Genomic DNA, 26,772 nt, shown 5'->3' on the forward strand with positions numbered 1-26,772 from the left:
GTCCACGAACACGCCGTAAAGGATGCTGCCCTGTTTGTTTCAAACCTGGCAGAAACTGCTGCTGTCAATGAATGCAGGCCCATCTCAATCATATCCCGAGTGAGCAGTTGTGAAGGGAACTGCATGCAGTGGACATTTGGGATTGGGTACCTCATTAAAAGCCATTGTTTACGTGAAACTGCGCATATTCAATAGGAAACAACAACAAAACTGGGCATAGCTGTCTCAAGAAATGTAGTGAGGTCAGACAAGTCACAATTTTGTCTGTTTTCAAATGACACAAGGTGTCAAGTACACCAAAACCCCAATGAAGCTTTGAAACTACTGACTATGGAGGGTGCAGTTCAGGCTGGAAATGATTCTATGATATTTTAGGTGTGTTTTTCATAGCATGATTTGGGCCCACTCATTCAGATACCATTAGCATGGACTCAAATGTTTATTTGAACACTATCAGTGACCATTTGTCACCCAATCCTCTCCATCTTCAAGAAAACTGTGCTACGGAAATCTATGACAGACAACAGCCACATCCATAGGCCTATATATTTCTGGTTTGATTAACACTCAAGGCCCCATATCACACCTCTACTGACTCACTAAATCATCCAGTCTTAATCCCACAAGAATGGCTGGGACTATTTGGAACAGTTGAAGAAATTTAACAGTCACCATCTATGCAGTCTGGTAGTGCTATGGGATCTAATCATTAATGAGTGGCTTCATCTGGATATGGTGTACCTGGAGAAACTGTTGGACTCTCTTCACTGACTGAAAGGCCACAATATATGCGGTACCAGCATCATAAGTACCCAATCAGTTCATCTTCAATTTGAAGCCATTATCAAGGCTAAAAGTGGCATTGTACACTGTATTACCTTAATGTCTCCTGTGAATGACTAATTTTTTGTTCAGTGTGCTTACCTAGACATGTGTGTGAGTGATACCTGCTTCCAGCAGCAGTACAACTGCTGGTAGATGAGGACTGCAGTAAGTGAGCAAGTATATATTGGCTTACATGAGAATAGAACTTCGGATCAGAAAATTGCAATCTAGTTATACAGTATTTCAAGCATTTGTTGAAACAAGAAAGAAGCTACTCTAATGACCTGTATGAAACCAGAAGGTCAAATCATATTACCTCAGTTGTTTCAGATGTTTAATAGTTATAGGAGCTTGAAGATCTACTCTGGGGGTACATATGATGCTGGTGCCGTATACATTGTGACTTTTCCAGACAGTGAAATTTCACTTTCTTGAACTAGCTCAAAACTTCCACATCATTTCCGGGAAATGTCATTTCTTGCATGCTAGACATTGGTACTACTTTCTGTACATCAGTCTGTGCCATTGATCAGCAACTGGCAGCATCCAGACTGTGTGCTTACAGCCTAATGTATAGAATATCATTAAAACCATAATAAAAGGCCTACAAATGGATTAGTGATGTAACAAAAGTTGTAACTGAAAAGCAATATATATTTTCCAGTTATCAATGCTATTTCAGTACTACTGTAGATAAGTGTCAGTTGGATGTACAGTGGTGCTGAGAGAAGAAGATAGATTTGTCTGCCATATACAGGGCGTTTCAAAAAGAAAGAGCAGATTTCAAACATTTATTTCTCAAAAACTACAAATGATAGAAACACAATTCCAACGGTCCTTCACTCAATATGAGTACCAAATGTTACACAACAAATATCAAAACTGTACCTCAATATGAGCACCATTTGTTACACGACAAATATCAAACCGGTATCTCATTTCTTGCCACACACGACGCAACTGGTCTTTAGTTACCGAATTCACGGCCGCAACAATTCGATGTCGTACCTCTTGAAGAGTAGCGGGCATAGGTGGGACATAAACACAGTCCTTTATGTACCCCCACAAATAAAAATCGCAGGGAGTAAGGTCTGGTGACCTGGGAGGCCACAGACGATGACATTGATCTTGTGCTCCTGCTCTTCCAATCCACCGTCCTGGAATGGTGTTATTTAGGTACCGTCGTACAGGTTCAGAGAAGTGTGGTGGGGCGCCATCTTGCATGAAGATGAAGTGATTTGAATCTTCCTGAAGTTGAGGAAATAGCCAGTTTTCTAACATGTCCAGGTAAATGGTTCCTGTGATAGTTTTCTCCATGAAAAAGAAAGGTCCATAAACTTTGTTTACCGAAATTGCACAAAAGACGTTAACCTTTGGTGAGTCTCTTTCATGTTGAATAACGTCCCTCGGAGTTTCACTCGCCCAAATTCGTACGTTATGCCGATTAACTTTACCAGAAATGTGAAACGTTGATTCATCTGAAAAAATTAATCGTTCGGCAAAATTGTCCTCTTCCATGTCCTGTAGAATTGCAGTTGAAAATTCGAACCTTTTGTTGTGGTCGTCAGGACGCAATGCTTGCAATAACTGCAGTTTGTACGACTTCATGTGCAGACGCTTACTCAGAACGCGCCATACCGTTGTTTTAGACATGTTTAGTTCGTGACTTGCCCGTGTCGTGGATTTTCTAGGGCTCCTTTCGTAAGCTGCACGGACACGCTCGACATTTTCATCCGATGTGCGTGGACGACCCGTGCTTTTTCGCTTGCAGATGCAACCATCTTCTACGAATCTGTGATGCCACTCATAAATTTGCTTATGACGAGGCGGCTGTTTGTTGAATTGACGGCGGAATGCACGTTGCACACCAACAATGGACTCTAACTTTGCAAATTGCAGCACACAAAATGATCGTTCCTGTGGTGTCGTCGCCATTTTCCTACAAACAAACGCCAGCGCCACTGCGGATTTGCATGGAACTTCTGCGCGGACCATTGAAAAACTTTGAACCTTTCTCTGACAAGAAACGTTTGAATTGTGTTTCTATCATTTGTAGTTTTTGAGAAATAAATGTTTGAAATCTGCTCTTTCTTTTTGAAACGCCCTGTAGTATTCCTGGCATTGTAATATAACTGTTGGATTTTTCTTGAGACCATCATTGAAGGAAAAGAGGTTAGAGTCTTACATCCCATCAACATCAAGGTCTTTAGAAGTGGAAAACTAGTTCAACTGAACAACAGCAGCAAAAGAATTCAGGAGAGGATTTTCTTAAGTCCCTTGTCATAATTGAGCTAAATCTTACTTGGGCAGCTAGCTATACTTCTCCTTGTGAGTGTGAGTTAAACTGTCTACCCATCTTACCTACTGCACTCTTCACAAAGTGGATTACTACAGGTAGTAACTTAAAAGACTCTTGTGGTGTACTAAAATGCAATAAACATCTTGTATCAACATAACCTCTTATGAGACAGAAATCTAGTATAGTGTCTCACCTAAGTACAATATATGTGTAAGGTTATGTGAACTGTTTCCACTGTGATGAGACACTACCATTATAAGCACAGTCCTCAGGTTTTTCACCAATATGACCTATGTGATGTCAATCCAAATGACAGTTCTGACTTTTTCAGTACCTAGAATGTCGAGAACTAATTCAGCATATGTGAAACAGTTTGCCATGGTCAAAGATGAATTGGCTGTACATCTCTCCTCCATACCATATCACCTCATGATTCCAGATCTGAAATAGTGTGACAACCAATGGCATGCAGCCATGGGACCAGCACTGCTCAGACCATTTATTTAAAATAATTTTGCTATTTCACTTGTCACATACCTTTATGTATCCTATGCCTTCTGGTCATGTACTTTAATGTTCATAAGTATTACAGTAACTAGTTTATTAGAAGTTTCATTTGTTCTACCTTAGCACTGTACTTCCTACTTTGAATTTTTTTTTCTAGATTGGTTTGATGCGTGCTGGAAAATTCTTGGCAGAGGAATCTCCAGAAGACTTGCTTCGTAACCATGGTTGTGACTCTTTGGAAGATGTCTTCCTAAAACTGAGCAAGATACAAAACCGGGGGAAGAGAAGAAGATCAAGTTTCATGCAGGAGATCATGGCAACAGTACCTCCACCAGAAGTAAGTGACTTTTTTTATACAGGTACTTTCTTTCATCACTCTCTAGCTTATTTGTTTGTCTGAAACTGTAAGTGAAATGATTATGTTCTTAGTGGCACACACTAACTGAAGTCAGTTTAAGCACCTCTAACTTCACACTGGACTGTGTAATTGAAATGTTTACAGCAATGAGTGGATTTTTATATAACAGGATTTTATCACATGTGGTTTCATATGTTGCCAAGGTTGTTTTGATTACACTGCAGAAGTTTCACTGGGAAGCCCTTACACATCCTCCAGACAACCCTAATCTCTTCCCATGTGATTTTCCATATCTTTTGAGCCATAAAGGCAGAGATTTGTGACTGTAGATTTGCTTCAGACAAAGAGGTGTACACCTGGTTACATTTATGGTTCGATAGGTAACTGCAAACATTTTTCCATGAAGCCATTGACCATTTTGTCTCACAGTGAAATAAATGTATAAATGGTTATAGAGACTTTTGAAATAATAAAAGTTTACTTCTTTCTTTCCCATCTGTCCCATTTTCAGTTGACTGCTGCTTGTAATTGGTAAACAGACATGACATAGTTCACTTATGCCATGTTCTGCAGAATACATTCTTGGTAGGCTCCTATAAACAGAAGACAGAGGCCACAGTTTAAGTTCAATGTAGAAGACAATTTTCATAAGTCTCAGAGATACACTGAAGTAAATTATGTGTTATCTGTGGCTCACCGGTGGTATAGAAATAGTGTCAATTTACATAACTGTGATATGATATTATGCTTATAGTTGACCCACAGACAGAGAAGAGTGCATACAAACCAAAGTTTTGGAATATGATCCGTATCAAGCACAAAGTTACAATTAGAAAGTTTTTATTTCATTTCACTACAGAATGAAAGTTTCACTCTTTCACCTTGTTTTGCTATTTCAGCTCCTTATGAAACAAGTTGCAAAGTCGAAGCTCAAAACCTGATGTGGGGATTTGCATCATGCTTTGATTGTTCTTGACTTTTTCTCACACATAGCTTCTAAATAGATACTGATGTGTAAGCAGGGTCCTGAAAATGAAATTATTGAATATGTCATTTCATTGGGAAAATGCCATCTACTATTAAGGCTTAAATTTTTGGATTAAGTGTAACAGAAAAATTTAAAACATTTATAGTACCTATCTGTTAAAAGACTTCATTAAAAACAATAAATATTTTTTCAACATTTTGAAATACAAAGTAACCAACTAGATTATAAATTTTGGAAAAGGTGGACAAAAGTACCTCCCTCAGTATTATGAAGGTTAATATATTGGCTGAGTATGTCTTTGATTTTAAATTGTATTTTGTCTAAAATGATAAATTAGTTTTTAGATAGGTCTAGACATCAACTTCTTTTAACATTCTTTTTTGCAATTTGTATTTCTATTTATCCAGGAGCCTGTCTCATATGACCTCAACTCAGAAATTAGTGGAGAATTTGGTGACAACATTAGCCTCTCCAATAAGGAAGCTGAAATTTCTGTAAGTATCTGAAAAAGCATAGTAACATGTTTGTTTTTTAAGCATATATAGTTAAACAACCAAAAACTTTTATGCTAAATGTTTCAAATATTCATGACTTGTTTAACAAAGTACCATTTTTAAAGTAATTCTCACTGGATTTTGAAGGTGATATTCTAATTTGAGCACAAACTGTACTGGTAGAAGAAAAAAATCATATGTAGACAAGTCACTGGTAATGGTATTTGCATTTTAAGGTCTGAAGCTGTAGCAAGCTGCTGTGAAAGAGTTTGGAACACACACTGTGTCATGCTGTCGCCATAGAAGAGTGCTTTTAGGTGTCTGTGTGGTTATGTGTGTGAATGCTTGCAGTATTGCTGGAATATTAACTAATGCTCAAAAGCTAGTGTCAGTGCTGGTTTCTGTTACATGTTACTGTGTTCCATGCATTGATCTGCTAAATGTGAGTTATTTTATGTAGTGCTCCTTCCAGGAATTTCCACTATTGTTCAATATACACTTCATTTATTCCCCATTTGTAATTACTGAAAATATTTCACATACCAATGAAAATTTTTCAGCAATGTGCAGCATTCTTACTGCAAAGCTGAAGCTCTACAAAATATATTATTTTGTGGTAGATTTTTGAACAGTTGTGATCCTTTTTTGGAGTGATAATTTCTCACTCTTATATTGTGTTTTATACACCTCTGTATGAAGACTTTTCAGGAATGTGAGATATGTGGACAATAAGTTTGTATACTAAGTAGTTAGTACAAGCTCCTGTAGTCTACATTAACTTCCAGATAGTGTAAGCAATAGTTCAGAGTATGTTATAGCAGTCAAAGATTCTTAGTGAAAGTGTTTAAAAGTGGTTAACATATAGGTAATATATAAGTATAAATTCTGGTTTGAGTGGCTTGCACAATGAATCTGGAAGCCAGTGAGTGAAGTCAACATGAATTTTGCTGCTAATAACAGAGTATACAGAAAGATCGCATGCATACAAAACAATTATTCACATAACTGAGGATGTCTAGAGTGACACAGTTATTCCTCTCTATGGGAGGGCTCAACTTGTATCACTGACAAAGACTCTTATTTTTGTCATATTTCACACTGTTGATGGTGAGGTCCCCATTGTCCATGACGAGCCATGTCATGTGTGACTGCAAGGCGGGACATGAGTTGACCGTTTCTCAGTAAAGGAGCAACAGTCCTGGTGTTTCTGTAGCCTGGTGTTTTTGATTAAGGTATGGAGGAGCTTGTCAGATACAACTATTTATTTATTTATGTATTTCATGTTCCGTAGATCCCATATTGTGAGCATGTCACATGAGATGTGGAACGAGTCAAACATACAAGACAACAAACATACAAAAAGATACAAAACAGTATTCATTAAATATATAAAAAATTTCTACATGACTGCATAAAGTTAATACAAAGTTTAGAGGAAAAACAGATATTGTACATATAACAGCAGATTTCTTTGAATTTTAATACAAAATTTCATGTTTTAATTTGGAGAAAAATTGCAAGCACATTTCTTTGTTAACAAGATGGATAATTCTATCTAAATGCTATTTCCCTTTTTGCATCATAAAACTCTTCTAATGTATAAACAGACATATTTAACAAATATTCCTTTAGTTTTGCTTTAAAAAGAGATTCATTTTCTCTTAAACATTTTATCTGGTCAGGGAGATGGTTAAAATTTTTTGTTCCTGACCATTTGACACCTCTCTGAACAACTGTCAGGTTCTTAAGTTCACAATGAGGATTTTCTTTCCCTCTTGTATTATATTTGTGATAGTTCTTATTTGATGGAAATTGTGCAGGGTTCTTAATTACAAAACACATCAGCGAATATATGTACTGCGATACAGTGGTCATTATTTGCAGCTTTTTGAAAAGGTTACGGCATGATATCCTAGGGGGCACTCTGCACATAATTCTAATAGCCCTTTTCTGGGCCACAAAAATTTTCTTTGCCAAAGCTAAATTTCCCCAGAAGATAATTCCGTAACACATAACGGAGTGAAAATACCCATAGTATGCGGACTTCATAGTGGTTAAATCTCCAATGGAAGACATCATTCTGATAGCATACATAGCCGAGCTCAATTTTTTTAGGGTCTGTTGTATATGGAAGGACCAGTTCATTTTGCTATCAATATGTATTCCAAGAAATTTAGACACATCCATTCTTTCTTTTGGTTGATTTCCACATGTTACATTTATTTCTCTTACTTTTTTTGTTTTTGTACGGAACTGGTTAAAATTGGTCTTACTTGAGCTTAGAGAGAGACCATTAACACTGAACCAGTTAATCACTTCAGAGAGTATGTTGTTAACTGACTCCTTGACATTAACATCTGATTTTCCACTCATGAAGATGGTGGTATCATCAGCAAAAAGAGTAAATTTGCAAGGCAGGCTTGCACACAATGGTAAGTCATTTATAAACATCAAAAACAACAATGGCCCCAGAATTGAGCCTTGAGGCACACCACAACTAATAGAAGTCCATCCAGACTGAGTGGAGGTATCCCTTGACTCATCTGAGCTGTTTAAAATTACTTTCTGTTTTCTTTCCTGAAGATAAGATTGCAGCCAGTTACCTGCAGCGAGATTGCTGGTCGGTGTTGAAGTTCTCGAGTTTCAGAGGAGGAAGGGGTGCATTGTCATTGCCCTTCTTGAGTTATCTTCTGCCTGAATGGCATTTTCATCTCCTGTGCTTTATGTACCTTGTAAGATCCAGATGGGTTTGAGGTGCATGGAGATGTGAACCTCGTTTGGTGTTAATTTCGTGTGATGTGTCATGTTTGACATGTCTCTGTTTACACATCACACTCATTGCATGGGCAACACAGGGGGACACTCGTAGTCAGTGCTTTCACATTATTAGAAAAGTTCACCATGTTGACATGTTTTTCAGTGAAGTATGCACAAACTGCCCATACATGCTTTCCATCAACACTGCAGTGGGTGCTGTCTCATCCATGTCAGGAAGTTGTGAATGGTGGTACCATTCTCACATTAACTCCCTAAGAGAAGATTTCTTAGCATCCAGTTCCCTACCTAACAAATATGCCTGGTCTTGCAATTCTAGATTCTCATTGTGTAGCCTGAGCCTGTTTTTTGTTTCTTTTTCTTCCTCATAACTCTTCATCACCAATTGTAGTTTGGACTCCAGAGCCCAATAGTCTTCAAGTACAGTTTGAAAGGGGCTGTATCAGAATAATCACCTCTGAAACTGAATTTGTATGTGCTTTTGGGCTGCTGGTGAAACCAGTACAAACTCTGTACTGCTGGTTTGCCTGAGGATTCCTAGTGTTAGGTCAGAGGAGAGGTGAAATCAATGGAGAAAATCCGTGCCCAAGATCAGTTCATGAACATCTGCAATCACAAACTGCAATGAAAATTCTCATGCAGACTGAGGTCCACAGTGTGTGTGATGCTTTCATATAGGCTGATAAGAGTGTTGTTTGTAGTGCACAGTTGGATGACAGACATCGTATGTTCAGTTTGTGACTGTTCCCAGGAATGTTGTTCCCTGCAGAGCCAGTGTCTATAAGGAGATATTTATTTGCTGTGTTGTCTAACACAAACAGTCTACCACCATCACTTGTAGATGGGGCAAAACTAGTTTAACTCACTCACTTGAGTTGTAGGTGGCTTTGTTGTGCATTTGGACAGCATAGAGCACCTGCAAGCCTACTTGCCAAAACATGAGTGAAAGCAACATCGCTGCAGCCCTGCCTCCTCACTGCCATGAGAACTGTTATTGTTAGCAGCAGGTGTGGCAGCTGCTCCCAGGGCAGTCACTCATGATGTCATTCTTGTTAGTGTATGCAGCTGCTTAGGTAGTAGCATCTCATCATGTGTGCAGCCAGTGCATCAGGCCAGGAATCTGCTGATGGCAATCACTGTTATACATCATATCTGACCATTGTCATAGCTATGGCATTGCAAAAGTCTGTTAGCCAAAAGTAATTTGTTTTCCCTCATATTGTATTCATGCAGAATCATTGCTGGTTGTATCTGAGGCAGTAATTTAATTAAACAGAGTTTGCTGGCTGGCATGAAAGTCAGGTTGATCAATTCAAAGATGTCTCCACAGATGAGATGGTGCCCTGCTGCCTAACTGTTCCTCATAAATTACTTGTTGTAACTGTAGCTCTGGTGTCTTGGCCAGTCAGCGGAGCACCAGTGTCTTTCGAGTGTCGAATTTGCCTTTGGCCACGCATCCTTGTTTGATGTCACTAATAATGCGGGCATAATCTCCTATGTTGCTTAGCAGGGCCATGAACTTAGATGTATCACCAGTGATTCCAGCATTGTTTACAGCAAAACCTCTGTAATTGCCGACCTGGAGACCCGAGCCTCCGTTTCATCTTAGGTGGACGATGGCTGACTACTACATTTCAAAAAATTGAAAGTAATATCATGCATAAAATCAGAACTATGCAGGGAGTGGGTGTGATCACTGGCTGAGATGGTTACAATGTGCCCACTTTAGCTGAATTGTTGTTTCACCTGCCACCAATCAGACCCAGTGTGGTTTCTATGTGTAGTTTGGTTCATGTTACATATTTATTATTCTTCCTGCCATTTTTTGCCAATGTGAGCAGTGACTCTTAAAAGCTGAATGGAAATTCATTTCATTGGATATGAAAGTCTTAGTACTGAAAAATTGGGTAGTGGAGAGATTATAAAAAAAGATAGCAGCAGAGTTAGGTGTAAACAAAGTAACAGTAAGTGACTGGCAATGAAACAGCATCAAACTAGAGCAGCGTTATTCTGCCAAAGCATCTTGTTCTTCTTCCAAAAAGGCATAAAAATTCAAAGATCATAAATTCATGAACACATCAGATTACAAAAAGACTAGTAAACCCCCTTATTTGTGATGTACTCAACAGCGAGCTAAATGATGTCCAATAAGTGGTTCGATGATTCAGGAGGAAGACTTTCATTTTGAAAAAAAATAGAAAAAAAAGAAAGTTTTTCTGCTGTTTGTGGGTGCTGGTGCTGGATAGGTAGAAGAGTAGTACAGGTTATGGTAGCTTGAAAACTGTGGTGAAAAGTGATCCAAGAAAAAATTTCTAAAACAAACTCTAAGTAATAGGTTAACTGATGAAATAACTTCGTTATTTTTGATAATATTTTGAACACCAAGTACTCAATTTATTTTTAAATAAAAAGTCTTTAAAACTGTCACTCTTCATGTAATTTGAATTTTTATCAAATTCAAGTTCTACTTTGTCTCAATTACTCTCAATTACTGGAGTTTTACTGTAGTATCTATTTGATAATCACAGACTATGTTGACGGGTATTCCATCTGGATGGTCAATAGTTTAAGTTGAGAATCCAATTGCGTACGTCCTCCACAGAAGTCCTTTTGTGGATGTGTTGGGACATGTGGTCCAAGCTCAGTGGCAGGTGAGATCCCACAGACTGTCTGCAGTGAAGGTGGAAAACAAAAGTGTGTTCTCATGTGGTGCAGCTGGCTGGGTCTTGAATTGGATTCTGAACAGGTTCATCTGGATCATTCCTAAAATGGTTGGATGAGTAAAATCAGACGAGATGTTGCCATGCAGACCTGAATTTGTTGCCTGGATATTGTCTAGTTGATATGAGAAAAGATTTGCCTCAACACTGAAGTCACCTAGAAGGACAAAATGCATGCCACATTGTTTGTGCACACATTCACCATTGTCGTTGTCAATGGTAAGACACAGTTGAATATCACCTTCCTGTTTCACACAAATTGTAACCTGATCAGCATGGAAGAAAACATTTTGCTAGTCATTCTTAAAGTCACCATTCTGTCCAAATTGTTCAAAAAGATGGTGATCATGGGATGACTCCATTGTCAAAGTTAACACTATATCACATTGTACACTTGTTACATCAAAATAGATAATGCCATCCATTGTGAGATCAGCAGTGTAGGAATTCCAGTGAGGGGTGGCTTGCAAAATGAAGCTGGAAGCCATGAGTGAAGTCAACATTAATTTTGTTACTGATAACAGAGCATACAGAAAGATCATGTTCATACAAAACAGTTGTTCACAGCAAACTGAGAATGGCTAGACTGACAAAGATACTCCTCTCTGTTGGAGCTGGGGGGGACGGGGTGTCAACTCATATCACTGCCAAAGAGTCTTATTTGTGTGATATTATGTGTCAACAACGGTGTGGTCCTCATAACTTCATTACAAAGTCAGCAGCACAAACCATTGAATATTCATTCAAAATTTTATCTATCTAGAAAGTAATTCTGTTCTCTGTTTGGAAGAAAATATGTGCTAATCTCTTAAAGTGGTTACTGCTAGTCCACAAAAAAGAATTTATTTGTTTATTCCATTTAATTTCCTAATTGCACTATCTTATGAATATTATCCCCTCTTGTGTAGACTGGTCAGCCATCAGATCTTCCTCCAGATGATGAGCCAGGAAATGAGTGGACAGATATATTCAAGGTCGCACAGTTGCATCACTTGAAGGCTCTTCTTTGGAAGAATGTACTGTGGATGTGGCGAAACTATGGGTATGTATAAATGTTACTACTGTTTCATTGAACTTAAATACACGTTTTTAGATGTAGAAAGATGTTATACTAAAATAGATTAAAAACTCACATTGAGAGAGAGTACAACCTGTAAAAGGATAAACAGCAGTATAAAAATATTACTCTAAACTTTAAAGGCATAAGCCTTTTCCTTTCAGTTTCGACTGTATTGCAGATAATTTGGTAACTTAATGCTATTCTGGTGTTCTATGTCTTGTTTCCTTCATTGTATGAGTTTTGAACTAAGCACATATTCATCAGTGAATTTAGTATGTATTTAATGTTGTTTTTCTTTTGTCTTCCATTTTGTCCAGTAGTTTTTACCACAAACACCCAAAACAAGACTCATGATATTTATAACATGCAGCAACAGATAAAAAAGTATGTCAACTGAGTTACTCTGAACATCACATTTTACATTATACTTCCATTTCCACATTTCTGAGGAGGCATCTTTGGTTGTGTAAGATCCCTACAACACAAAATCGACTACAGTATAATACTGATTCAGAGTCATTACTTAGAGGCTCATTTTCTATTTAAAGTTATTCAAAAGTGTTATATATATATATATATATATATATATATATATATATATATATATATATATATATATATATATATATATAAAAAAACAAAGATGATGTGACTTACCAAATGAAAGTGCTGGCAGGTCGACAGACACACAAACAAACACAAACATACACACAAAATTCAAGCTTTCGCAACAAACTGTTGCCTCATCAGGAAAGAGGGAAGGAGAGGGAAAGACAAAAGGATGTGGGTTTTAAGGGAGAGGGTAAGGAGTCATTCCAATCCCGGGAGCGGAAAGAATTACCTTAGGGAGAAAAAAGGACGGGTATACACTCGCACACACACACATATCCATCCACACATATACAGACACAAGCAGACGTATTTAAAGACAAAGAGTTTGCGCAGAGATGTCAGTCGAGGCAGAAGTGCAGAGGCAAAGATGATGTTGAATGACAGGTGAGGTATGAGTGGCGGCAACTTGAAATTAGCGGAGATTGAGGCCTGGTGGATAACGGGAAGAGAGGATGTATTGAAGAGCAAGTTCCCATCTCCGGAGTTCGCATAGGTTGGTGTTAGTGGGAAGTATCCAGATAACCCGGACGGTGTAACACTACGCCAAGATGTGCTGGCCGTGCACCAAGGCATGTTTAGCCACAGGGTGCTTTCACACGTGGCTCTGCCTTTGATCGTGTACACCTTCCGGGTTACAGGACTGGAGTGGTGGTGATGGAAGGGTGCATGGGACAGGTTTTACACCGGGGGCGGTTACAAGGGTAGGAGCCAGAGGGTAGGGAAGGTGGTTTGGGGATTTCATAGGGATGAACTAAGAGGTTACGAAGGTTAGGTGGACGGCGGAAAGACACTCTTGGCAGAGTGGGGAGGATTTCATGAAGGATGGATCTCATTTCAGGGCAGGATTTGAGGAAGTCGTATCCCTGCTGGAGAGCCACATTCAGAGTCTGGTCCAGTCCCGGAAAGTATCCTGTCACAAGTGGGGCACTTTTGTGGTTCTTCTGTGGGGGATTCTGGGTTTGAGGGGATGAGGAAGTGGCTCTGGTTATTTGCTTCTGTACCAGGTCGGGAGGGTAGTTGCGGGATGCGAAAGCTGTTGTCAGGCTGTTGGTGTAATGGTTCAGGGATTCCGGACTGGAGCAGATTCGTTTGCCACGAAGACCTAGGCTGTAGGGAAGGGACCGTTTGATGTGGAATGGGTGGCAGCTGTCATAATGGAGGTACTGTTGCTTGTTGGTGGGTTCGATGTGGACGGACGTGTGAAGTTGGCCATTGGACAGGTGGAGGTCAACGTCAAGGAAAGTGGCATGGGATTTGGAGTAGGACCAGGTGAATCTGATGGAACCAAAGGAGTTGAGGTTGGAGAGGAAATTCTGGAGTTCTTCCTCACTGTGAGTCCAGATCATGAAGATGTCACCAATAAATCTGTACCAAACTTTGGGTTGGCAGACCTGGGTAACCAAGAAGGCTTCCTCTAAGCGACCCATGAATAGGTTGGCGTATGAGGGGGCCATCCTGGTACCCATGGCTGTTCCCTTTAATTGTTGGTATGTCTGGCCTTCAAAAGTGAAGAAGTTGTGGGTCAGGATGAAGCTGGCTAAGGTAATAAGGAAAGAGGTTTTAGGTAGGGTGGCAGGTGATCGGCGTGAAAGGAAGTGCTCCATCGCAGCGAGGCCCTGGACGTGCGGAATATTTGTGTATAAGGAAGTGGCGTCAATGGTTACAAGGATGGTTTCCGGGGGTAACAGATTGGGTAAGGATTCCAGTCATTCAAGGAAGTGGTTGGTGTCTTTGATGAAGGATGGGAGACTGCATGTAATGGGTTGAAGGTGTTGATCTATGTAGGCAGAGATACGTTCTGTGGGGGCTTGGTAACCAGCTACAATGGGGCGGCCGGGATGATTGGGTTTGTGGATTTTAGGAAGAAGGTAGAAGGTAGGGGTGCGGGGTGTCTGTGGGGTCAGGACATTGATGCGAGTCAGGTGAAAGGTTTTGCAGGGGGCCTAAGGTTCTGAGGATTCCTTGAAGCTCCGCCTGGACATCGGGAATGGGGTTACCTTGGCAAACTTTGTATGTGGTGTTGTCTGAAAGCTGACGCAGTCCCTCAGCCACATACTCCCGACGATCAAGTACCACAGTCGTGGAACCCTTGTCCGCCAGAAGAATGACGATGGATCGGTCAGCCTTCAGATCACGGATAGCCTGGGCTTCAGCAGTGGTGATGTTGGGTGTAGGATTAAGGTTTTTTTAAGAAGGATTGAGATGCAAGACTGGAAGTCAGAAATTCCTGGAAGGTTTGGAGAGGGTGATTTTGAGGAAGTGGAGGTGGGTCCCGCTGTGACGGAGGACGGAACTGTACCAGGCAGGGTTCAATTTGAATGGTGTCTTGGGGAGTTGGATCATTAGGAGTAGGATTAGGATCATTTTTCTTCGTGGCAAAGTGATATTTCCAGCAGAGAGTACGAGTGTAGGACAGTAAATCTTTGACGAGGGCTGTTTGGTTGAATCTGGGAGTGGGGCTGAAGGTGAGGCCTTTGGATAGGACAGAGGTTTCGGATTGGCAGAGAGGTTTGGAGGAAAGGTTAACTACTGAATTAGGGTGTTGTGGTTCCAGATTGTGTTGATCGGAATTTTGAGGTTTTGGACGGAGTGGAGCTGGAAGTGGGAGATTGAGTAGATGGGAGAGACTGGGTTTGTGTGCAATGAGAGGAGGTTAAGGTTTGCTGGAAAGGTTGTGAAGGGTGAGTGAGTTGCCTTTCCGGAGGTGGGAAACCAGGAGATTGGATAGTTTTTTGAGGTGGAGGGTGGCATGCTGTTCTAATTTACGGTTGGCCTGTAGGAGGATGCTCTGAACAGCCGGTGTGGATGTGGGAGAGGAAAGATTAAGGACTTTTATTAAGGATAGGAGTTGACGGGTGTGTTCATTGGCTGAGTTGATGTGTAGGTGAAGGATTAGGTGGGTGAGGGCAATGGATTGTTCAGTTTGGAACTGGTATAGGGACTGATGGAAGGAAGGGTTGCAGCCAGAAATGGGAACTTTAAGTGTGAGGCCTTTGGGGGTAATGCCAAATGTCAGACAAGCCTGAGAAAATAGAATATGGGAGCGTAATCTGGCTAGGGCGAAGGCATGTTTGCGGAGGGAATGTAAATAAAACTTAATGGGGTCATTGTGGGGGTGTTGTGAGGGTGACATGGTATTAGAAGGTGGAAAGTGTAACATGAGGTGAAATGAAAATGAAAATAAAAATATATGGGGAGAGATAAAGGTGAACTGGAAAGTAACTGGAGATCTGGAATGGAAAAAGGCGAAAAGGTGTTGGTTACAGCTGGGCTATGTTGGACTTGGGTTGGTAGACAACGATGTGCACAAAGGTTAGGTGGTTGTGTTGCCGCCAAAACACGTTAAAGGACGGAGAAATTCGGGAAAATTTCGAAAAAACTGCGTGTAGTATATCAAAAGGAGTGGTTTTGTGGTGGCAGTTTATGAAAATGAGGCTAACAATTGTCTGACGAAGAAATAATGACGTTAAAACCTGTGGGAAGCGGCTAAAAATTATAAGTGATGTGGGAAAAATGGAAATGGAAATAAAGCGAAAGTTATTAGAACTAGCCGAAATGGTTGTTTAAAAGGTGAAAGGAACTGTTTGTGAACTAGAAACGGTGGATATTATAGCGGCGGTAGTGCTGAAAGCTGCAAAAAAATTTTTTGGTTATGGTTTGGAAGTGGGTTACGTATTATTGAGTATATACATATAGGCGGGATAAAATAATATAGCAGATTACGGTAAAAAGGAGAAGGTGAATACAAAGTGAAACTACTGGCAAAAACAGAAAGAGGAAAATAAGACGACAGAAAAGATTTCGAAATGCAACAGTGACAATAACAAACGTAATTGTTGGATTCAAATTAATGATTTCAATATAATAGAGGGAAACATTCCACGTGGGAAAAAATATATATAAAATCAGAGATGAGGTGACTTACCGAACGAAAGCACTGGCAGGTCGATAGACACACGAACAAACACAAACATACACACAAAATTCTAGCTTTCGCAACCAACGGTTGCCTCATCAGGAAAGAGGAAGGGAGAGGGAAAGACGAAAGGATGTGGGTTTTAAGGGAGAGGGTAAGGAGTCATTTCAATCCCGGGAGCGGAAAGACTTACCTTAGGGGGAGAAAAGGACAGGTATACACTCGCACACACACACACACACACACACATATCCATCCACACATACAGACACAAGCAGACATATTTAAAGACAAAGAGTTTGGGCAGAGATGTCAGTCGAGGCGGAAGTATAGAGGCAAAGAAGTTGTTGAAAGACAGGTGAGGTATGAGTGGCGGCAATTTCAAATTAGTGGAGATTGAGGCCTGGCGGGAAGTATCCAGATAACCCGGACGGTGTAACACTGTGCCAAGATGTGCTGGCTGTGCACCAAGGCATGTTTAGCCACAGGGTGATCCTCATTACCAACAAACACTGTCTGCCTGTGTCCATTCATGCGAATGGACAGTTTGTTGCTGGTCATTCCCACATTGAATGCATCACAGTGTAGGCAGGTCAGTTGGTAAATCACGTGGGAGCTTTCACACGTGGCTCTGCCTTTGATCGTGTACACCTTCCGGGTTACAGGACTGGACTAGGTGGTGGTGGGAGGGTGCATGGGACAGGTTTTGCACCGGGGGCGGTTACAAGGATAGGAGCCAGAGGGTAGGGAAGGTGGCTTGGGGATTTCATAGGGATGAACTAACAGGTTACGAAGGTTAGGTGGACGGTGGAAAGACACTCTTGGCGGAGTGGGGAGGATTTCATGAAGGATGGATCTCATTTCAGGGCAGGATTTGAGGAAGTCGTATCCCTGCTGGAGAGCCACATTCAGAGTCTGGTCTGAGGAAGAACTCCAGAATTTCCTCTCCAACGTCAACTCCTTTGGTACCATCAGATTCACCTGGTCCTACTCCAAACCCCATGCCACTTTCCTTAACGTTGACCTTCACCTGTCCAATGGCCAACTTCACACGTCCGTCCACATCAAACCCACCAACAAGCAACAGTACCTCCATTATGACAGCTGCCATCCATTCCGCATCAAACGGTCCCTTCCCTACAGCCTAGGTCTTCGTGGCAAACGAATCTGCTCCAGTCCGGAATCCCTGAACCATTACACCAACAACCTGACAACAGCTTTCGCATCCTGCAACTACCCTCCCGACCTGGTACAGAAGCAAATAACCAGAGCCACTTCCTCATCCCCTCAAACCCAGAATCCCCCACAGAAGAACCACAAAAGTGCCCCACTTGTGACAGGATACTTTCTGGGACTGGACCAGACTCTGAATGTGGCTCTCCAGCAGGGATACGACTTCCTCAAATCCTGCCCTGAAATGAGATCCATCCTTCATGAAATCCTCCCCTCTCCGCCAAGAGTGTCTTTCCGCTGTCCACCTAACCTTCGTAACCTGTTAGTTCATCCCTATGAAATCCCCAAACCACCTTCCCTACCCTCTGGATCCTATCCTTGTAACCGCCCAAAGTGCAAAACCTGTCCCCAAACCACCTTCCCTACCCTCTGGCTCCTATCCTTGTAACCGCCCCCGGTGCAAAACCTGTCCCATGCACCCTCCCACCACCACCTACTCCAGTCCTGTAAACCGGAAGGTGTTAACGATCAAAGGCAGAGCCACGTGTGAAAGCACCCACGTGATTTACCAACTGACCTGCCTACACTGTGATGCATTCTATGTGGGAATGACCAGCAACAAACTGTCCATTCGCATGAATGGACACAGGCAGACAGTGTTTGTTGGTAATGAGGATCACCCTGTGGCTAAACATGCCTTGGTGCACAGCCAGCACATCTTGGCACAGTGTTACACCATCCGGGTTATCTGGATACTTCCCACCAACACCAACCTATCCAAACTCCGGAGATGGGAACTTGCCCTTCAGTATATCCTCTCTTCTCGTTATCCGCCAGGCCTCAATCTCCGCTAATTTCAAGTTGCCGCCACTCATACCTCACCTGTCTTTCAACAACTGCTTTGCCTCTATACTTCCGCCTCGACCGACATCTCTGCCCAAACTCTTTGTCTTTAAATATGTCTGCTTGTGTCTGTATGTGTGGATGGATATGTGTGTGTGTGCGAGTGTATACCTGTCCTTTTTTCCCCCTAAGGTAAGTCTTTCCGCTCCCGGGATTGGAATGACTCCTTACCCTCTCCCTTAAAACCCACATCGTTTCGTCTTTCCCTCTCCCTCCCTCTTTCCTGATGAGGCAACCGTTGGTTGCGAAAGCTAGAATTTTGTGTGTATGTTTGTGTTTGTTTGTGTGTCTATCGACCTTCCAGCGCTTTCGTTCGGTAAGTCACCTCATCTCTGTTTATATATACACTCCTGGAAATGGAAAAAAGAACACATTGACACCGGTGTGTCAGACCCACCATACTTGCTCCGGACACTGCGAGAGGGCTGTACAAGCAATGATCACACGCACGCCACAGCAGACACACCAGGAACCGCGGTGTTGGCCGTCGAATGGCGCTAGCTGCGCAGCATTTGTGCACCGCCGCCGTCAGTGTCAGCCAGTTTGCCGTGGCATACGGAGCTCCATCGCAGTCTTTAACACTGGTAGCATGCCGCGACAGCGTGGACGTGAACCGTATGTGCAGTTGACGGACTTTGAGCGAGGGCGTATAGTGGGCATGCGGGAGGCCGGGTGGACGTACCGCCGAATTGCTCAACACGTGGGGCGTGAGGTCTCCTCAGTACATCGATGTTGTCGCCAGTGGTCCGCGGAAGGTGCACGTGCCCGTCGACCTGGGACCGGACCGCAGCGACGCACGGATGCACCCCAAGACCGTAGGATCCTACGCAGTGCCGTAGGGGACCGCACCGCCACTTCCCAGCAAATTAGGGACACTGTTGCTCCTGGGGTATCGGCGAGGACCATTCGCAACCGTCTCCATGAAGCTGGGCTACGGTCCCGCACACCGTTAGGCCGTCTTCCGCTCACGCCCCAACATCGTGCAGCCCGCCTCCAGTGGTGTCGCGACAGGCGTGAATGGAGGGACGAATGGAGATGTGTCGTCTTCAGCGATGAGAGTCGCTTCTGCCTTGGTGCCAATGATGGTCGTATGCGTGTTTGGCGCCGTGCAGGTGAGCGCCACAATCAGGACTGCATGCGACCGAGGCACACAGGGCCAACACCCGGCATCATGGTGTGGGGAGCGATCTCCTACACTGGCCGTACACCACTGGTGATCGTCGAGGGGACACTGAATAGTGCACGGTACATCCAAACCGTCATCGAACCCATCGTTCTACCATTCCTAGACCGGCAAGGGAACTTGCTGTTCCAACAGGACAATGCACGTCCGCATGTATCCCGTGCCACCCAACGTGCTCTAGAAGGTGTAAGTCAACTACCCTGGCCAGCAAGATCTCCGGATCTGTCCCCCATTGAGCATGTTTGGGACTGGATGAAGCGTCGTCTCACGCGGTCTGCACGTCCAGCACGAACGCTGGTCCAACTGAGGCGCCAGGTGGAAATGGCATGGCAAGCCGTTCCACAGGACTACATCCAGCATGTCTACGATCGTCTCCATGGGAGAATAGCAGCCTGCATTGCTGCGAAAGGTGGATATACACTGTACTAGTGCCGACATTGTGCATGCTCTGTTGCCTGTGTCTATGTGCCTGTGGTTCTGTCAGTGTGATCATGTGATGTATCTGACCCCAGGAATGTGTCAATAAAGTTTCCCCTTCCTGGGACAATGAATTCACGGTGTTCTTATTTCAATTTCCAGGAGTGTATAATAGAGGGAAACATTCCATGTGGGAAAAATATATCCAAAAACAAAGATGATGAGACTTACCAAACAAAAGCGCTGTCAGGTCGATAGACACACAAACAAACACAAACATACACACAAAATTTACAAATGTCTGCTTGTGTCTGTGTATGGGCGGATGGATATGTGTGTGTGTGTGTGTGAGTGTATACCCGTCATTTTTTTCCCCCTAAGGTAAGTCTTTCCGCACCCAGGATTGGAATGACTCCAAAATAAACAATATTATACTTAATCAAATATAAGAAATTAGAATTTTATGTACATATATGTAGACACAAAAGGCACATAGCTAAAATGTTACAGAGAGCTTCTGGATTAACTGTTCTGAAGTAAACAATATTTTAGTGAAGCATGTATAACAAAATGAATTTCATGTCCATATAAATGAGCACAAAGGACACATAACTACACACACTAATTACCAGGAGGACCTTAGTAAAAAGTCTAGTTTTATCTGGAAACACTTTGATAGTTATAAACTGCCACACAGAGAAATTATGAGGCAGAACCTACAGTTTTGAGCCATTGACAAATAAATTTTAACCAAATAAAGGCACAAGAAAGTTTTATTAGTAAGCTTCATTAAATATCTCATACAAGGGAATGGTCCAATAAGACATGTTGATACCTACCCTGGATTTTTTTACGCAAGAAGAAGACAATGAAAGATTTGCACTGTCAAAATTTTAGCTGCTAAGAGGCACTGCAAGTATTAAAAAAAATAGCTGAAAATTACCAAATTTGTAGCACACCAAGCAGCAGTAGAAATATACACCCCTACTGGCACTGTAGCAACTGCTCATGCACAACTAGGCTCACACACAGCCAAGGTCAGCGTAAATTTGTAAACAGGAAACACAACACAACCCGATCATAATTTGTGAAGGACGATTCAGGTTACCATTCATTGATAGTTTCTCTGACACTGCAGTACACAGTTGTTATTCTCTCGAATTAGCCACTCAGGTAACATCTATTATAAATTATCAGTTGCTTTTTGCAGTATTTGTAAGTATTGACAATATAGATAAAGTTGAATTAATCTTAACTGTTCTTACGTGAGAGTACCTTTTTTTTCTTCCAGTTTCATAGTAATGTGGAATCCAATTAACGTTCTCAATTTAGCAGTGATGAAATATGAAGAAGGTAGTTTCCAGCCAAAATCACCTCCTTCTCCTGAGGATGTACATATGTGTCATTTGTTAGTCAATTCCCTTGACATTCATTCAAATGATATCAACATTTCATTTGAAATTGTGAATACATTAGAAGAAAAAGGAAATAACTGTTATGATTCCATGAATTGTGGTTTTGATGACATCAGTTGTGCCAGTAACAGTTATGAAGAAGAATACCTTCCAAGCCTCAAAAAAACACCTTTCATCGAGAAAGAAAAGGCAGTGAAATATTGGTTAAACGAAGGAGGGAAAAAAATACTTGAAGTTACGCAGTGTGAAAAGGCATTTTTGTTTCATAAAATCATGTGAACTGTACAAATGGAAGAATGAATTACATAAAGTAAGAAATATGCATCAAACAGAAACCCAAAACCATCTGAATGAAAAACTGTTCGAAAAATTTAGAACTGCTCGTGAGAGGCTATGCACCATTACCAATGAAGATCTAAGAGACTGGGTCCTCCAAATTGCAGCTGACATGAACATTGCTGATTTCCAGGCTCTGTCAACTGGGCTACACAGGTTCAAGAAATCATACAGAATAGGAAGTTGCAAAATTACCAAGTTTACGTCACTTAAATGTGTACCGAAGCTGCCAGTGATAGACAATGCTATAGAGAAATTCATAGCTGACATAAAGACGAAACTTGCTGGTTTCCTCACAACTGCTGTTTATAATGCTGATCAGTCAGGTTTCATGAAAGAACTGCATGCACACTGCACTTTATCATTTTGTGGTGAAAAGAGGGTGGAGTCAGTTGCCCAATCAATGAATGCAATGACATATTCATATACAATAATACCAGTGATAAGTATGAGTGGTTTGCTGTTTCCATTGCTAGACCTGTCTTCAAGAACCACAAAGCAAATTAGGACCAAAAATAAAAAATTGAATGTTTAGTTGCAAAAATCTTGTAATTGGCGTATCAAAATCTGGAAAAATGGGAAAGAATAATTTTCAACATTTTGTTTGAAATGTGTTCCTATCAGCTGCAGAAACTAATTCATTGCTTTTGTTGGATTCATGGTCTGGACATAATGACACCTCTGTTTTTGTGGAGGACGATGCAAAATGTGTAGATGTAATGCGGATTCCGCTTGGAACTACTAGTGCAATTCAACTTCTCAATAAATAATTTTTTTTTTTTTTTGAAGTGGAAAGCATTTTTCAGGAAATTATCAGGCAACATAATTTCTGATACCTCTCTCTGATTTCAGATACAGTATTCTTAAGTGGAACAGTATCCTTAAGCTCCAGTCATTTGTGCATTACCAGTTTTCTTTGCCACACTTTACGAATTTGATCAAGTATGTCTGGTATGCAGCGCAATATGCAGAACAATGGCCGGGACCATTTTTGACTCCATTCCAGTTCTGTCTAAATAAAACTAGTGGTTACTGCGAAGTGCTGACTGCATCAATTTTTCCTTTGTCCGGTGTGTCTGGTGCAAGAAAAATGTTTTTGTCATTGAATAGACACTTCACAGTTTTGTGATGACTACTGGGAATAAACAAAGAACTGTTTCACTGATAATCAACTGTACAACATTCAAACATTATTATAAGGAATGACCTACAGGAATTGTTATAAAATGTAGTATTGCAAGACACATTTCATTTCAAAGTTTACAGTTCCTCATTGATCGAAGTCGTCTGTGACATCAAACACTGCCATGATTTCATTTTCTCTGCTAGCCACTTTTATCAGGATTACATGTGCAAGAATTGAACTGCCAATATGAAGTTATTCAAAAAAATGTTTCTATAGTTTAAGCCAGGTTTTCACCAGAGCAAACAAGCATGAGCAGAAGATAATTCTATCTGGTGCATCCAGTAGGCCTCTTGCATGTCTTTCAACTGGACACCACTGCAGCTTATTAAGTGTCCCTAACCTTCCCCAGTTACCTTATCGGAAAATGGAGACCTGCAGTTTAATGTGAAATCCGTACCACATATCTTTTGTGGCCACTCCAACATCTGTGAGAAGTGAATGCTTGGTTAAAAATCATAGTGAAAAAGTTGTGGTCTGAACAGGATTTGATCTCATGCTCTCTGGATCACAAAGCGTGCTCTTTGCCACTAGACCATTTTTGTTTTAGGGGGGGAAAAATGACCATTAGACCTTACACGCATAGTGGAAACGCTAGCTGTGTCACCTCTTGAGAAGATGGTCGACATCAGTAATTAGTGTTCTGTTCATTAATTTCCCCTCAGTGGTAAAGAGAGATCAGGAAAAAATGGCAGGTGACATACAAGAAAAATTTTGGACCAGTGCTAAGGAAAGATGGAGATGCATTTCCATGTAAAGTGCACGATCTCCAAGCATGTCACACTTCCGTGCAAATGGAGACACTTAAATTCTTCCTTCCCTGTGCCATTTTCCATACTCCATCAAGAACAGTGTGCTCACCATGCAAAATAATCGTCACTGAATGGAAAAGTTTTGAATTGTGGCTCTAACAAGATAGAGTTACATCCTTTATGCTGAATATTAGCTCCAAAAACTAAAAACTAAAACACAGTGTTCATAGGCAATGCCGCTACCTCATTTTCTCTTCTGTTCCCTTTAGTATAAACGAGTCTACCCATATATAAACAAATGGTAGCAAATTTTCTGTAAATGCTCATTTGCACATGTTTGCTTCCATTTGCTTCTTTGTAAGTCGGGCTTTAGGTGCTTAAAATTGCTGTCTGTAAACTCCGGATAATTCCGCTATGTGGTGCTGCATGGGTGATTTGCTGAGTCCCATGCTAAGCAGGCAGGGCTGTACAAACTGCTGTGTTAAGCTGTTCTTTGCACAGAAACTCCAACATTTTTTACAAAATGCTTGCAGTGCCTCTTAGCACCTAAAATTTTAGCAGTGCATTTCTTTCATTGTCTTCTTCCTGTGTAAAAAATTTCAGGGTAGGTTTCGACATGTCCTATTGGACCATTCCCTTGATAGTTTCACAGGTTCTTAGAGCATAGGAAGATTCATTTATTTATCCATTGGTAGCGTTTTGTAAATCCCATCATGAAAGAAAGCCTTCAGTATTGTGGAATAAATCAAGCTCTATATTAATAGGCAGAAGCGGGAAGAGCATGCTACTTCTGCAAAGTGCACTAACAAGAAATTGTAACTTGTGTTAATCTGATCACTCTTATGATACTATTGGAATTATAATACTATTGGAATTTCTTTATAAGGAGAGAAGCAGTTAGTTTGAAAAATTCCATTGCTTCTCCTCTTATACTTCTCAGCTGCTATTTAATGTAATACTTCAAACAAAGTATTTGTGTAACCAAACAAACACTGTTTTTAGCCTTGTTTCAAAAATTGTGAAACAAGGCTAAAACAGTTTTTGTTTAGTTAATTTACAATGTTTCACCAAGAATATTATCAACTGACTATATGCTGGAAAATACGAATGATCTGTTTAATTGAATATTAAAGATAAGCATAATTCACATCCTTGAGTCCAACATAATACATTATAAGAGTGGCTAATAATATTTTTTTAGCTCTATTTTGGAATATAAGGCAGTCTTCAATTTCCTGCCTACCAGTTACTAACATACTATTATAGATCTTTGCAACAGAACACAAAATACCATTTAAACAGGGATCCATGGAAATCATTTTTACTTCTAGTATTGTGGTTGTGAATTGCCCAATTCATCTTTACTTTACTCTTTTTATTAACTGTAAACACAATAATGGAGGAAATTTATTGACATATAAGTGTAAGAATCCCAGTGTCCCTGAATAGACCCCTGAAAGAAGTTGTGTTATCAACATCACATAATATTCCTTCTACAGAGGAGAAATGATTTGAGCAAACTAGATTTTTGAAACATGTGGCAGGGAAAATATTGCTCATGAAGGGAGTCACAGCAGAACAGAGAAAGAGGAATATCAATAAAAGCATAAATTGACTGCTAGGTGTTATGGAAGACACCTCACATTAAATGTAGATAAACAAGATAGTGATCAAATACACAATTTTTTTGTTGTAATAAAGGCAAGCAATATACTTTTAATGGGGATAAATGTGGTTTCCAACCCAGTTTCGACCATAAATCAGCTATGTGAGAGCACTGTAAAGTAAAAATGATATAAGGAGGGTTATTCAGAAAGTATATTCTCTAGAACCATAAACAGAAACTACAGTGGCCAAAAAGTTTTATTAGAACATACATTTAAATATTTGAGCATGGAGAACTAATGTGACATCAGTGCTCCTCTTCCTGGTGTAAAGTGAATGTCAATGTTTCATCACTTGTGAAAATTCTGTCCAAGAACTCATCACTGTCAATGTGGTATTCCTGCAGAAATGTCAATTGTGCTCCACATATTTGGTTTGCATACAAGCATCAGATTTCTCGGTGCACCCCAGGCACATAATTTCCAGAAAAATGGTTTTTTAGAGTTAAATGCAACAAGGACAAAGATAAATCTTGGAAATAGCTGTTTAGTTTTGTAATCATGTTAAATGTTACTGAGAATCACCCCATACATGGACGTGAAGTTCATTTTGTTAGACACACTTAACTAAAATATTATTTACTTTAGAACAGGAACAGTTAATCAAGATGTGTCAGTAAATGCCCTGCCACAACTGTTTCATAAGATCATATTGAGAGAATATGAGGATGGAATAATTTTTTTTTTTTTTTGGGGGGGGGGGGGGAGATGGATATAAAAATTTAATAGCTCAAAGAAGCAGTATATGTGACTGTGTCCTACACAGAATGAGCAAAAACATCCCCTTGGACAGCTTCCTGCACTGCTTCATCTTGGAAGCCCCCCCAATCTCCTCAGGAGATTTTGGTAATATGCTCCTGCATCAATTATGAGAATAATCTTTTAGCAACACACCATGGCAGTCCCTAAAAAACCTCAGCATCATCTTGGCCTTGATGGTCAGGTCTTCATGTTTTTGGTACTGGTGTATCCATATGTTTTCGCTGTTTGCTTTCTCCTCTATCTCTGAGTGATGATACATGCAGCACTTGCCCATGGTGATTAGGAGGCTAAAGAAGTCATCAAGATGAGCCTGACACTGCTACAACATTTCTGCTGCTGCCTGTTTTGTGGGCTTTCTGAATAGGTGTGAGCACTCACAGAACCCAGTGGGTGGCATTATTTGTCATTTTAAAAGTGTCATGTAAGATAT

At 40.9% G+C, this 26,772-nt stretch overlaps 1 protein-coding gene across 2 annotated transcripts in view; it reads left to right on the forward strand.

Moving 5' to 3' along the window:
• Window positions 1-26,772, forward strand: part of LOC124605828 (ABC transporter G family member 23) — a 344,743-nt gene that overhangs the window by 258,539 nt on the left and 59,432 nt on the right. For both annotated transcript variants that reach the window (XM_047137757.1, XM_047137756.1), the window contains 3 exons: window positions 3,789-3,968; window positions 5,385-5,471; window positions 11,875-12,008. In XM_047137757.1, coding sequence (XP_046993713.1) covers window positions 3,789-3,968; window positions 5,385-5,471; window positions 11,875-12,008 — 401 coding nt within the window. The remainder of the gene's footprint in view (window positions 1-3,788; window positions 3,969-5,384; window positions 5,472-11,874; window positions 12,009-26,772) is intronic.

This window comes from Schistocerca americana, chromosome 3 (assembly GCF_021461395.2).
Source record: "Schistocerca americana isolate TAMUIC-IGC-003095 chromosome 3, iqSchAmer2.1, whole genome shotgun sequence".
NCBI classification, from domain to species: Eukaryota; Metazoa; Arthropoda; class Insecta; order Orthoptera; family Acrididae; genus Schistocerca; species Schistocerca americana.